The 15,600-nt window shown below is 35.9% G+C and overlaps 2 protein-coding genes across 7 annotated transcripts in view; one reads left to right on the top strand and one right to left on the bottom strand.

The window, feature by feature from the left end:
* Window positions 1–15,600, top strand: part of Immp2l (inner mitochondrial membrane peptidase subunit 2) — an 867,453-nt gene that overhangs the window by 403,430 nt on the left and 448,423 nt on the right. The gene's annotated exons all lie outside the window — the stretch shown is intronic.
* Lrrn3 (leucine rich repeat neuronal 3) overlaps window positions 3,085–15,600 on the bottom strand; it is a 32,335-nt gene continuing 19,819 nt past the window's right edge. For both annotated transcript variants that reach the window (XM_042260676.2, XM_006989473.4), the window contains one exon: window positions 3,085–6,118. In XM_042260676.2, the coding sequence (XP_042116610.1) occupies window positions 3,634–5,763 (2,130 nt within the window). In that variant the 5' untranslated portion in view covers window positions 5,764–6,118 and the 3' untranslated portion in view covers window positions 3,085–3,633. The remainder of the gene's footprint in view (window positions 6,119–15,600) is intronic.

Raw genomic sequence — 15,600 nt, 5'->3', positions numbered from 1 at the left:
TGTGAAAACTTGATAGACAAAATGTAGAATATAAATCTCTCTGTTCAGGGGAATTATTCCTGTTCAGTGTTTTTCCTGAGATTAATAGCCATGCAGTAAGTATTTCCTGAGAATACAAAAAATGTAGATAAATGAATATTCTGAACAATTATCATTTTCAGTTTATTCTGATTCATTGTTTGAATAAAATTTTGCTGTGTGAATAGAATAAAATCTCTATTTATATAGTTATAATACATATATATCTCTATATATCCATCCATATACCTGTCTGTCTGACTACCTCAAAACTCCATTCTTCCTGGGAACTAGTAACGTATCAAGACTTCAATATGCATTATAGGTTTTTGACTTTGTTAGTAGTGTTTATCTTTATATTGCTTTTCCATACAGTTATGCGTTGTTTGATGATAGTTTATATTGTGAAGCTGCGTGCTGAGGTGATGTCATCACTGTGTGGGCATCATAGAGTGCCCTTCCATAAACTAATAGTGCAGACCAATTGCTTGTAGTTAGGAGACACAATAAATGGGGTGTAAGAGGCTGTCACCATCATAACACGCCATACCCCACTTATAGTTAACTTTTTAATAGGTAGAAGGATTGCACTCTGAGATAATGATAAAAAGCATAGTGTAATATTCCACTAGTAATATTTATTATCCCTTCAAAATCATAGATTATCTGGAGTTGTATGTGTCACACTTTTATTCAACTGAGAGCACACAGAGTTCATTTGCATCAGCATCTTGGCATATATGAGGCATGGTACTCTGATATCAGGACAGCTAGAATATCGTTAGTTCTAGGAAGTTTTCATCTTTATGTCATAGCGCCAGTTCTGTATATGCAGTGTAATCAAAACTTCATCACACAATCATGACTATAGTTTTTTATTGTTCTAGCATGCTTCTTTTTAAAAAAAATCTCGAGTTTGGTTTGTACTAAAAAAATGGGAGATTATGTCCTTTTCAAATAATGTTTGTGAGAGATTGCTTTTCTCCATATAGATAGGTACATCAAGTGGTATTTGTGGAGGTATGAGCTTCAGAATTTCCTTTTTCTTAGCTAAACTTTGTTACAACAGGTGATTGTATATGGTGCAGTTCACCTGTACATTGTATGTGAATCATTTGACTAATGACTCATTTAATTTTGTGATTGTTGTATAGGGGATATTAAATACTGTTCTCATTACTGAAAGAAAATTATTTTCTTCCTTGCTGATCCAGTGGATTAAGACTTAAATAAAATCATAGCATGCTTTAAGTACCTTCCTTGATTTGTTGGTGACAAAAAGTTCGCCTTTTTGCCTATACTATTTATTAATTGGGTTTATTTCATAACAAATTTTAAAGGAAATCTGTAGATTGAAATGCATTGTAAGCTTTAGATACGGCTGTGATGGTTCCTCATGAAGGTAAATATAAAAGAAACACAAAATACATGTTTAATTTCTTGCTGACCTATATAGTAACTGCATCCTAATAGGTCATATCTCAGCTCCTAAGTTTTTGATAAATAGCTGAGCCTCACGGAGCTCTATCCGTGGTGCTGAAGCCTCTCATGATATATGAGCATGTCTTACTGATGAATTCTAATGTCAGCTTCTCTGTGATAGCGATTCATCAGGTTGTAAAATTTGTGCTTGGGAAACACATTGAATTAACAAGTTCCATATTTTCGTTTTGTTGAAATTAACACAGCTTGTCCTTTCATTTCAAAGAGTTCATAGCAATTACCTTCCACATTGTCAAAACCAGCTAGGATTTAATTAGAAACTGTCAATGCTAACACAAAGGAAATGTCTAATATCAACAAATAAATTGATATGGCTGCCATGCTGGGAATGCTTACAGGCTGGTGACGTGCTGATAATATGCACTCTGTTACAGCAAAATGTTAAATATTTGATTAAGAACAGCACAACAGTTATTAATCTAGGAACTCCTAATTGGAGAGAAAAGCAATTTGCTTTTTAAAACTATGACTTTTTATTTAAGATCAGTGTTTATATTTTAGAATATTTTCTTTGCCCAAAAATGCACTTGTTTTTGCAAGAACTGTTTTTACTTGTAAAATGACTAAAACTCTCAATCTCACTAATTTTCTGTTAATTTTTCAAGTAAAATTCTTTAACTTCATATAAAGGATATTAAAATAGTATTTTCATTTTGTAATCGGAAATCATTTTAACCTGTGTTTTTAGACATGTTATATATAGTCTTAGTGGATTATATTTTATTGTTGTATTTTACCCTAAGTCACTTTCAGAAGCAGTTTCCTGACCTTTTTTATTGCTGTTATACACCTGTAATCTCCGCCTTTGGGATTTCTGGCAGGGGAATCATGAGTTCAGTGCCACCCTGTACTACATAGCAAGTTTGAATTTAGTTTGGTTTGCCTAGGTAGATGCTGTTTCTCAACCTAAACTGCATTTTATTTTAGTGAACACCAGAATCATCTGGATTATATTGTTTTGAAATTGGAATAGAGTTTCCAAAATTTAAGCCTTACAAAGTTTTCTTACCTACTTATATTTTATAGTGAAATTCTACAACCCTGCTCTTAAAATGGAACGTGTGATTTCCTTACTGTGTCTGTGGTGTAGGAGGTTATTAAATTATCTGTTATATCACTAAAGCTCATTATTTAAAATCTCGAAGAGATGTGAAAATACACTTAGATAAATAAGTCCTACTGAAATGGGGCAAACGTTTTGGCAAAGCACCAAATTCCAGCTGATCCGTTCATTATTGAAATTAGGCCTTGACTTACTCCAGTATTGGATTGACATCATTTGAACCTAATAATTAAATGCTTTTCCAAAAGCTCCTTGTTTGAAAAAAAATCTTGAAATGAATTCATAATTTCCTGGAGGATTTATTTTAATTAATAATTCAAGTGTTAAGTATAATATTATAACCTATTAATATTGATAAAATGCTATCTACAATCCATTTGCATATCAGAAAAATGTAGATATAAAACCCAATAAAAGTCTCACTCCTAACATTCCAAATGTGACTGTAGAAGACGCCATCAAAAACACTGGCATTGAAATGACTTGTAATCAAATGATAGTTCCCAGAAATTATTCTTTATTTAGAAACAAAAACAAGACAAAAGCAATTGATTTGAATCCAAAATGTATTTTTCCTTATAAAAGAGGTCCACATACTCACTGTGTCTACTCTATAGAATTTGTCCTTTTCCTTACACCACGTGTCAATTCAAGTTTATCTGGTCACTGCAAAAACTCGTGGCTAACATGTGTAATACAACACAGGAGGAGGTATTGCTCAGTTCAACTACTCTTCTACACTTAAAAAAAATACAGAAATGTTTTTGTTCACATTAACTGTAGTCCTGACATAAAAGTTACATGAAAGTTCTAGAAAATGGAATTGTTTTATTTGGTTGCCACAGTACCCTTTGAAGCCAGTCAATTAAAATGCTGAACTTTCACGTTTCCATTGGCCAGGGGCAGCATTGGTGAAGCTGAGTCTTCCTTCCAGAAAGGGACATTCCTCTGCCTGGTTTTGTGGGTGTTTGTTTGTCTCTGCCTGTTTTTTTTCGTCAGCACTACTGCAGTCTTGAGCTTTTCTTTGAAGTAGGTTTGGTTGGTTGTTTTTAGGACACATTTGTTGGCACACCTATAGTGGTCGTTTTTACTTCCAAGGGGGCACTTTTTTCTTTGCCTGATTCCCAGAGGTTGATCAGAGGGGGATAAAGCTCGCTCAATGCCAAAGTCGGTTTGTGAAAGTAATTCCTCGGATAACTGTGTTGTTGTTCACCCTCACAGTTCATTTCTTGTGAGAGGCAGCTGAGAAGACACATGACGCCAATAATCCCCAAAAGCCCTCCAAGGCAGACCATGAACGCTGTGTGACTCTTTCCATATTCTTTTCCAACACGGTCCAAACTTTTTGTGGTGACATTCACACATTGTTTTCTGCTTTTCTGGTAGATGGTGGGAATATCAATACAAATTTTATACTCAGTAGATGGTTTCAGATGAGTAAGATTGTATACCTTGACATCAGATGGTATTCGAGCACTTTGGGCAGCATGAGAACCTTCAGTCTTGACAAAGGCTGTCCACTTAACACTGGATTTGAGAATTTTAGAGCTTGCTTTCCAAGATAACAGAATGGAATTGGCCTGAATGTCTCTTATTTTAATATTCAGTGAGCCATTATTATCCTGAGGAACGGAACCTCCCACTTTGATCATAATAGACTTCAGGTCAGCACCAACTAGGTTAGTTGCTATACAAGTGTATAAGCCCCCTTCCTTTGGGGTTATGCCACTTATGTCTAGTGTGCCTTCAGAATGAACATAGAACTTCTCTCTCAGAGTATTTGGCAATAGTTTTCTACCAGAAGGTGTGATCCAGTAGATTTCAGGCTGGGGTTCCGCAGTAGCTCTGCAATGAAGGGACACATAGCTGTCAGCCTCTACATCCAAGCTAGAAGGAAAGCTCTCAGGGGCTATAAGAGGGAGGCAAATTTCCATCATATCCCGGAAATGCACTTGCCGAACATTCTGGCCTTGGAATTCAGGTGGGTCCACACAGAACAGAGAATCCGGTTCCATAAATCGAATGTTGGTTTTGTTCATGTTGATCCAGCGGATGACACAGTCACAGCGGATGGGATTGCTGTGTATGCTGATTTCCTTGAGGTTTGGCAGAGAGTCTACGGTACCATGGTAGAGGGCACTGAGGGCATTGCTGTTGAGCATGAGGGATTCTAGCTTGGGGAGTCGGAAAAATGCATTGGGGTGAATGTAAGACAATCTGGGGTTGTTAGTAGCTTCTATTTTTCTTAAATCTGGCAAGTTATCCACAGCTAGACTGTCGATGGAGACAAGTTCAGGCATGTTGTTTATCCCCAGCTCCTTCAAATGTAGCATGTTGCTAAAATCACCCCTTCGTATTCTGTTAATAGGATTTTTATTTAGATCCAAAAATTTGAGGTTTACAGCTTTTTGAAGAGCAACTTGGGGTACCTTAATAAGCCTGTTATCATAAAAAGAGATGCTTTCCAAGTTTTCCAGCCCAACCAAGGCATTATCCGGTATGTCCGTGAGGTTTATGCCAGCTATAACCAGGCTGCGAAGATTGAGAAGTGGCTGGAAGTTCATGTCTTTGATTCTGATGATGGGGTTGTCCCCGATCATCAGAATCTCTAGATTGGGAAGAGCATCAAACCACTTACTGTTGATCATCTGCAGTCTGTTTGAATTGAGATGAAGTCGAAGAAGGTTTTGTAGGCCAATAAAGGCTCCGGGTGAAATGGTAGAAAGCAAATTGTGATTAATGTAGAGTTCTTGTAAGTTGCCCAGCCCATAGAGACATTTTTCAGGCAGCTCAGTTAATTTGTTTTCCTCTAGGTACACAGAAAGAAGCTGAGGCATCTTTTGTACGTTAATATTTGTGACTGAAGATAGATTGTTTTGAGATAAGTCCAGGCCAGTAAGGTTCACTGGAAAGTCTATGGAATGTTCAATTCTTGCAATGTTGTTAGTCTGTAGGAGCAGAATCTGTGTGTCCGCAGGCAATCTGGCTGGGAAGTTTAAAAGTCCTAAATCATTGCAGTCTACTGTAGATGCTTCCATATAGATGGATCTGGGCGTAAACCAAGGCCTGATTTCACAGGTACATAGTTGTGGGCAATCCACCTTTTTATCTACAGCTTGTACTAGAGTAGTGATAGCTAGGCCAAGCAGCACATGAATTTGGAGTGGCATGTCCTTCATCTTAGCTTTTGTCTCCAGAAATTTAATAGGCCCTTAAGGATTCCAGTCACCGCCAAGAAGTTCAGCACAAGCTGACTGATGAGGGAGGTCCTTGCATTTGTCAAATGATGAATGCCATAGAACTATAGGTGTTTTCTTCGTAGAAATAATTATGAGTGCCACAGATGTAGTTTCCAAAAATGGCATGCATAGTGGAGAAAAGATGGTTGCTGTCTCCTCAGTGATAGAGTACTGATGGACTCTTCGAAGATGATGTATGTATAGATGGTCATAGGATATGGAGCAATTCATTTATTTTGAAATCTGGAATTCAAATCCCATGCTGTCCAGTACTTGCAGTTGTAGAGGCATTATTCTAAATGCAATCAAAGGGAGAGAAAAAATTAGGTCAAGAGGGAAGTCCATAATTAATGTTTGACTAAGTATAATTATTTCACATATATAATATTATTAGAGTTTACAATTATTTCAGTACATTTTGATGACTTTGTCCTTATTATTGGCCCCAACATGAGGTGAATTAAGAAATTTGATCTTCAAAAGACTGAAGTTTCATTAAGCATAATAAATATGCTTCCAGAATTTTTCACTTGTTTCAATTCTATGTTTATACCTCCAATTTTAGTAATATCTTGCTTTGTCTTTAAAAATAAAATAGCCTTCCAGGGCTGATGGGTTTTGTTGTGTGATGTACAGAAACAATACTGTTCTATGGTAATCAAATAGTAAGCCTGTGGTTCCTGCACCCTCCGAGTTAGCACTTGGGAGCAACGTTGTTCCTGATCGTAGAATGAGCTCAGCAGTGATATTTAGCACATTCTTTCCTACCTCTCTATAGACTCTGCTTTGCATAAAGTGACTTGAGAGCTGCAGGATTTGGAAGCAATCTGATCTACCTCACTGTAGATATATTTGTATACAATTAACTTCAGATTAAAATTTGATTGTCTATCATTGAGAATAATTTACACCCCATCAGCCACTAACATTAAAAAGCAACTGTTTTACATCAGTAAAGTGGGTGTTCCTCCTTTAAATGAACACTGGTATTATTGTCACAGAAAAATGTGGAGTTCCAAAAGCAGGTTACAGTTTGATGTACAGTCTACTTAACAGGACACAGTGTACGCTGCATCCTGGTAGGTTGCTGGTGAGCTCCCTCTGCTCTCTTCATGTATTTTAGATAGTCAGGCATGTCTAGACTCATTTTGGGTTTGCTGCCTCCCAGTGTTGATGGTTACAGTGGAATAACTGGGTGAGGTTAAGGTCGATGTTTCACTGACACACATAAACATCCAAAGTGTTCTCTATGGAGACCTAGAAATATTCCTATTTTATGTAAAGAAGTCCTTGTTTCAAAAATTATGAATCATTTACAGTTCAAATTCACAGATAATTTGTCTTTTCCCCTTAACACTCAGAGATGGGACTTTATCAAAATCGAATTGTGGTTTTTCTACAGTTAACTACTAACTTGCCGTGAGTCAAAGGCACCTGACTTGTTTTCTTCACACTTGAAGCCTGTGTCCTCCGGGAAGCCTGTCTTTCATATAACTTGTCTGACTTGCCTCTCAGCATTTCATGGCTCCAGTCACACCTTCTCAAGAACATGAAATTTGCTTGGCTTTTTGTCTTTGGTTCCTGACCATAGTAATTGGAATATAGCATATGCTCAAGAAATATTTTGGATTCCAGTGAATGGATTCTATGAACAAATGTACATTTCCATCATTTTACATATCATTTAAGTAATCCAATTTGTTCATTTTTAAACTTCAATAAATTTAACTGCTCTTATTTGTGTTCATTTTAATACTTACACATACTGTATATTAACTATATTTTTACATAAGATTGAAGCATTAATTTTGAGGATAACACAAAGGAATGTTAGACTTTAAAAGTCAGTCTACTGCAGTGATTCTTGACTTTCCCAGCGTTGTGACCCTTTAATACAGTTCCTCATGTTGTGGTGATGTCACCTCAAACATAAAATTATTTCATTGCTACTCCATAACTGTAATATTGCTACTGTTATGGATCATAATGTAATATCTGATATATGACCCCAAGGGGTCATCATCCACAGGTTTATATACTGTATCTGTGTTCTATTCATTGATAATTTCGTGGCATTTATTGGTTAATAGCCAGTAGGGAAAAATATCACTTGACTCTTCTAACTTCCTACAGTGAACTTTCAGTCAGGAGGCCAAAGCACTGGTAAACTATAGAAAATATGCAGGGATGAGGCCAGGGATCTGGGAGTCTACAGGAATGGCAGCTGAATGAAACCAGTATAGAAGCCCAGTACCTTCTTTGTCCAAGATGACGGAAAAGCCTAAATGGAAACTACAAAATACATCTCTGTGTCTTTTCATGAATCACTCAACTGAGAACGAAGGAGCCATGACTTCTAACAGTTAATTCGTTGGATCTGATTCCTCCTGTGTGAAGGGGGAGCCTGTATCCTGCAAGTTAACTGGAAGGTGAATTATTAAATGATATAAGAATGTAACTTTTTGGTTTGAAATTATTTTGGTAGGTATTTTTGGATTTTTTTTATTTATGTTTAATTTAAATATATTTTTTTTAATTCTAATCTGTCAATTGCTTAGCTGTAATGTAGAGACAGCAGAGTTGAAGTAGGTTTTTCCAGAAGACTTTTAAAAATAAGAGTTCCTATGGTGGTGCACAAACTCAAAATTTGTTTGAGCTGGTCTATGGAAAGAATCTGTCTGGTGGGAAGCACTATAGACTACAGATATTTAACCTTTAGTAGAATATTGACTTTTTCTTATGTCTGCAGAAATTACTGTGATGCTTATATGAGCAGCTTTTAGCACGGGTTATCCTCAGAGTCCTGAGGCAGAAGCAGTATTATCTTACTTCTTAGCGCTTCATGGCTTTCAGGTCTCTTTATTTGCCATCGTTGATGTTAACAGTGGCCTTGAGAGATGCATAGTGCGATGCTTGTAGAACCATGTGCTTTGGATGAACAGACACTGAAACCTTACATGTTATCATCTCTCCTGCTTGAGGTCTCACATGCCTCAGACCATTTGGCTAATAAACAATAGGGCATGATTAGACACCGTTTTCTCCCTTATGTGCTCAGCTCTTTCTAGAAGGTCACACTGCCCACATGAGTAGAAATGAGGAGGTAATTTTAACAAACATTTACTACAGTGGGTTTTTTTTTCTCCTTAGATTTGTTAAAACCCTCTTATTCAGATTTTCAAGTTTAGAAAATTCACTTTGCCAAAACTGATCATGATGAAGGTGTGACTCATGCAAATTAAACTCACAAGGAACTAATATACAAAACAGAAGTGTCATTTTATTACGAGAAATGTGACTGAAGGATGGCAATTCCTGGGTCTACTGGACAGCACCGTTTCTCCATTAGAAAAATAGACGTGTTAGTTTTCAGTCCTCCAGGGAATGGATTCCATGAGTAAATGTACACTTGTACATGTCCATCATTATACATACAATTTAAACAATCTAGTTTGTTCATTTTTAAAAATTTCAATCAATTTAGCTGCTCTTACTTGTATGTATTTCACAGCTTACAAAAGCTGCATATTGGCTGTATTTTACTTAAGATTGAAGTTATACCTAGGATATCTATCTTATGAACAGATAAGTCATACATGTACGCTTCATTGTGAATACAGGCTCAGAGGCAGCAAAGTCAGACGAAAGCTTTTGATTATCAAAGTCGTGAGAATGACAGCTTCCTGTTCTGCTACAGGAAACAGTACTCATACAGAGATGGGACCTGAGTAACCTGGTCCTTGGTTGGTCCTGAACCTAAGCCCCCTGGCTGGAACCTTTTTCTCTGTGACTTCTCATCTGTTGTCTTAATATTTATTTACATTTTCAAAGAATCTACTTAAAATGAGATTATTAGTAGTAGATAGTATATAAGTTAGGTTATTAGATTATGACTAGCTGTGTACTGACTGATTATTCTTTTGCTAGACATTGAATGATTTGATTGTTATTCTTCCCAGAGCATAAGATTATTATGATTAGTGTTATTGTTCAACTCAATTTATTTGATTATATTAATATATTTAATTGGCTGATCAAAACTTAGTTAATACTTTGCTGATTAATAACTTACAAGTGTGTCTTTCCACAGTTTGTATTGAATAATAGCAAATCAAACAATAATTTTCATGATTTAAAAATGATTCAAGTATCTAACAATAACCAGCAATCAGGAAGGAATAGAGAAAAGAAGTTACCATCAGACTTCTACAGCAATTTTCCTCTCTTGTATTGATATTTTAAAAGTAGAAATTTCACCTTTGTTTATGAAGAGTCTACTAGAAAGTGAGAAAATGATGGCTGTTACAGCCATTTGAAAACGTAGCTTTCCTTTTGACCCGTGCTTCCGTTTCACTACTGAGAAAATGTTTCCATTGTGGGTCATTTGAGGATTGCAGCTATATAATAGTTGATTTTAAAAGAATTTTCTTCCTTTTCCTGTACATTGCTGTAAAAAGTTTAAAAACAACCAGCTAAGCAATTAGAAATAAGCTGAGCAGCTTAACTGCATTGTACACAAACTTCTCAGAATTTCTAAGAACATTGTCACCCTTCTCTTCCAGGCCTGCTTCCTAGCTGCTGGTCATTGGTTTTGATGACATAAAGACCTTTTGAAAAGCATTTCAAATTTTGGAAAATGTAAACTAGATCACAACTGATATAGTTAGATAATTTCCTACACGCCATCATTTATCAAGGATTTTATGCTTCAGAGTAAAATCTGTATTCTGACTTGAGTCTTAAAGATTTTAGGAATAGTTATTATGAATGACTGATTAATGCATAAAAAGTACTTAATGTGCAGACAAAATTCCTTGCTCTTTTCCCTAAAATGTGGTAATTAAGCACTATGCAAATACATGTTACAAAGAGCAGAGTACATTTTTCAAAGTGATTGAATTTTTTGTATGATCGGGCATTAGGAGTGCAAATGAGTTCTCTTTGTTCTTTTCAGCTGCTTCTGTTTGCTTGTTTGCTTACATAGAGAACTGTTTTAAAACACCATTGTTATCTTTTAGTCCTAAGGACAATATACTCATATGTTAAAGGAACGTAAATTAAAATGGAATGTTTTAAAAGTTTAAATGATACTGAAATGTCATTAGAGATGGAAAAGTTGATCTTAACACATTGTGTTTTTACATGATTAGAATGACTCCTACAAGTTCAAAGTCAGCCTCTGAGTGGAGCTTATCATGTATTCTCCCTTTCACTTATTTATCTACCCAGTCCTTCAATAAATGTTTTTGGGTGCATATTGTACCAGTTAATGTGTTTGCATTTCCCTCTATAATTACTTTATTTTTAAAACTACAATTTAAAAAAGATGTCTATTTGAGTTTTCCAGATACACTAAGTCTTTTCTGTGGCCTGATTTAATCCCCCCCTTTTTTGTTTAATTTGAGAAGCACTTGGAAATGTGGTTTTTTCCCCCCTAATTTGTACTTCCTGAACTTTTCTCACAGCTTATTTAGTTTCTCCTGTTGCCTTCTCATGAAGATTTTGCCTCTAGAAGAGCAGCAGGCTTAAACTATTTTATGGAAACAATGGTAGCATGAAGCCTCTGGATTTAATTCACTAAAATCAATCAATTTTATGAATTTTCATATCTTATTTTTTTAATGCCCAAGGAGATACGTATCATAGCTGAGATTTCTTATTAGTGTAGTTTTAGATCTGAATCTAAAAAATTAAAATTATTTCTAGATAGGATTCTGTAAGGAATCTTTTTATGGAGAACAGGCTTGTGATCTAGTGAAGAGAATCTTGTCTTGTTCCTTGTTTGTCTGTGTCTCGTCAATGGCTAGTTACTGAGTGATCACACATTTGGGGCAGGCAGTCGTGTAGACATGAAGAGTTGGCTATAAGTAAAATAAAGCATCTGCTTGCAAGGTTCTCAGTAGATTGAGTCAATAAGGAGGATGCTGCACAGGAAATGTTTTTTACAATAAAGGCATGCGTGGTGGTCTGTGGATGTACCTAAGAAAGAATGCCTAATTCTCTCTGTCCAACAGGAGTAACTGAAATGTTATCTGGTCTTTTGTGAGGTTTATAATACAATGTTCCCTTAGTATAGTGGAGAAAAAGGTGGACAAGAAAAATTTCAAACCTACTGTCTTTCCAGGGAAGTTTTGTAATTCAAAAGCTTAGGAAGAAAGTACGCCTTTGCTTGTACCTCATTATGTGCATTGTAAAGGCTGCACCATGTGGAAGAGAAACATTTTGATACTTGATTCAAGGGGGAAAATTGGTGAAGATAGAAAGTTGCCATGGAGACATTAAAACCCAGCTTCCCCCTTTCTTCTATAGCAAATTGCTAGCTAAGTTCATTTGTATAAAGATCTTTAAATCTGTCCTCTTATCTGACTTTAGAGTCCCTTTCTCTAGTTCTAATTGAAGGTTTCATAACCCCCCAAAGGACTGTTGAGTTTTACTAAACACACCCCTACAAAAACAATTGTTCTTTTCTACTTGGAAAACATTTATTTTCTAGTCTCTCAAAACCAGTTATCTGAACATGTCACCTTTTCATGAAGTGGATATTTCAAATATTTATATTTAACATATTAAACTGTTCATTGAATCAGGTAAATAACTCCTGTGCATAAGGCAGCATGGCACTAGTTTACATGACACTTTTGTAACTATGGACAGCATGGTCACCCTTTCTCCTATAGAATTGGGATTGCGTAAATATTTGAGATCTCTTCACATTCTAAGTTTATATGACACATGATACTATTCTGTGAATAAAAATGTTTTTAAGGTGTTTGATAATTGTCTAGGTGCTAACTCATTTATCTAAGTTTAACCTTTGAATTCTCTGTTTGGTGATGTTTGTATTCAGTACTCTTCTCCTGCATCATTAACAAATTAGGATCAGTGAATTTTACTCATAAAAGGCTTCAAAGGCTATCAGATTAGTTGTCTGTCATTATTCCAAATTAATTGTCTACCATTATTAGTACTTCATCTCATGCTTTTATCTAAACAGTAGCAAATGAAAGTGAGCGTCATTTAAGTCATCAAATGAAGGCTGACTAGCGTCAGAGGAGGCAAGCAGCCAGAGTTCAGGGGCCTTGGCTGAACACAGTCATGGGTTCAAGTCTCTTCATTTTGCTTCCACATGTTCCTGAACCACTGAGATCCACTTCATTGCCAACTGTTGCTGAAATAGCACCATTCACCTGCCTGTTTTCTCAGAAGGATGTGTGGTCCAACTCAACAGGCTCATTGACTGGGTGGTTGTTGCTATATTTGGCTGGTTTTCCTCTGCTTTAACACTACTCCAGTGAAAGCAGGTAAGCTTTCTGGATAGAGGGAAAGCAGTAAGAAACCTGGCTGCTCCCTAGGGCTAGTTTTGCTGTGCGTTCTGATCAATCAGATTGCCCTCTGAGCTTTAGCTTTATTTATTTATTTATTATTTATTTATTTATTTATTTATTTATTTATTTATTTATTTATTTATTTTTTAAAGTGTATTTCCAGCTACACTTCCATCCTTCCACAGCCATTGCTAATGTTGTGTAGGCTCCAGGGCCTTCTTGGATGAAGAGTTGCCACTCTGAAGAAGTCTGCTTGTTCGAGCTAGCTCTGGAGAGTGGGGGATGCAGTCCAAACCCCAGGAGTATTTTTACTGGTCATAAATGATCAAGTGTTCTCATTCTGAAAAGAATTCAGTATATATTTATTTTTAATTATAGTATTTGCTCAACCAAGCACTTAATGTATATTATATGTGAAAATGATTTTTGAACATAATTAGCAGAACACACGACATTCTTTTTCCACTTGGCTTTCTTCTCTGGGCATCTCTCCATGCACTGGGAAAATGATTTACATCAGAACTATACTTTGTTAAGTGCTATTTGAGAATCTGTGAATACTGGTTTCTTCATATCCCTTTTTAACTTCTCCTTTATCCTCCCTGTGTTTAGCATATATATAGTCCCAAGTGTGTTCCTCTTTAGGGGAAAATGCTCACTTATGGGTTCGCCTTGACACTGACTAATCCTTGACTAAAGTGCTGTGAACCTACCTTTTAAACTGGGAGACAGAGATAAAATCTTGCTTGAGGTTTTAATTGAACCTGTGTGGAAGGTGTTCTTTAGTACAACATACTAGTCACAGAATATTATGAAAATATACAAATTTAAGAAGGAAGAGACCTTGTGACCTTTAGTGATTTCATTTGCATAATGAATTTACCTTCAGGCTCTATAATCATATGGATTTTCTAATAACCTTAAATCCATTCAAAGCCATTCCAGAACCATTCAAAATCACTGTGAAGGCATAATATAAGGTGTTTGAAAAGATTCTGAATGGGTGCATGCTGAAATTTCATGACTCTTATAGATTCTCATCACATTTACTTACATGTTTAATATCGTTATCAAGCTGTACCATAGAAATAGTTTCACTAGATTCACAAATAATCTTTAAAATGATTCTTAGGAACTAACCAAATACAAATATGTGCAAATTTTGAGATTTGTGTGTGGGTGTGGGTGTGGGGGGGCATATGAGTATTGAACTTCTGCCCCTGTATGTACTAGGCAAGTGCTCCCTTAATTGCATGCTCAACCCTGGAGATTATTTTTAAGTATGACAAGAATAAATTACATAATAATATACATGTATACACATACACACACATATATAAAACAAATGTTTTCTTGTGAAAATGTGTGCATATGCATATGTGCTGGAATACTTTGTTTCTGCTCAGAAAATCCTAGAAGTTGTTTATTAATGTTATGCACTAGTTTCTAACTTTTTCCAGTCTTTCTTCTTATCTAAAGATGTTTTTGTTAGATAGATACCAGTTTATATTTTAATACTCAAACGAGTCACAAAAAGATCTCCCCCAATATGCTTCCTTGACATTTAACTTTTGGACCTCCTCTTTCATTCACTCCAAGTTTATTTGAGAAATCATAGTATAGGTTGATCTTTGAAGGATGCCACATGTCTTTCCTATCTCATCTGACGTTCCGGGGATTGAATGTCACTTTTTTGGCACACTCTGTTGATTAAGAGGAAGAATGCTCATATCCTACCTTGTAGCATCATGATTTGGAAATGCATGGCTGATGTAAGTCTACTTTCAATCACCTTTCATTTATGGTGAAAGAATTGGGGGTAATTATCTCACTCATTCAAGCCATTTTAAAATCTTTTTTTTTTTCTTCATTGGAAGACAGTCAAAATGTCCCATCTTTGTAGTTGCTAGCCTTGGAATTATTTGAAGACTGGGCATTTGTCAGGTAAAGTTAAAATAATAATAATAAAATAGAGAAATTCCAGCTTCATTTTATTCTATAGCCACATGCATAGGCATTGCCTTATACAGAATGGGTGTGAAGGCATGTGTACATTTCCCCAAAAGTTCTAGTTTATGTTGATTTCCATGTGAAGGGCCTCTGTTTTATTAGCTATGCCATACTAGGGGACAGCCAAAAGATATCCTCAGATTGTTTTTTTCTCTTTGATAAATTCTGTTGGAAACAAATAGAAAGGCAGTAGCCTGTGAAGATGGATAGGAAGGCTCTGGATAAGAGGCCAGTCACATACTGTGGTCAGAGGTGGTGACATGGTTTAGTTCTGATGCTATCACAGAGGTCACAAGGTCAGTTTTTAGAGGAACCATATCAGTAGCTCAGAGTTTATGGTCCCTGGGCATTTCAGATTTTTGTCCCAAATATAATAAAATTTTGATGTCCATTACTTCTTTTTAATGGGTCCTTCTCTAAAGCATGGCCACTCTGTCTTTAG

Source organism: Peromyscus maniculatus, chromosome 14, assembly GCF_049852395.1.
Source record: "Peromyscus maniculatus bairdii isolate BWxNUB_F1_BW_parent chromosome 14, HU_Pman_BW_mat_3.1, whole genome shotgun sequence".
Lineage (NCBI taxonomy): Eukaryota > Metazoa > Chordata > Mammalia > Rodentia > Cricetidae > Peromyscus > Peromyscus maniculatus.
The sequence above is the reverse complement of the archived record's forward strand: the minus strand, read 5'-3'. Positions and strand labels throughout refer to the sequence as shown.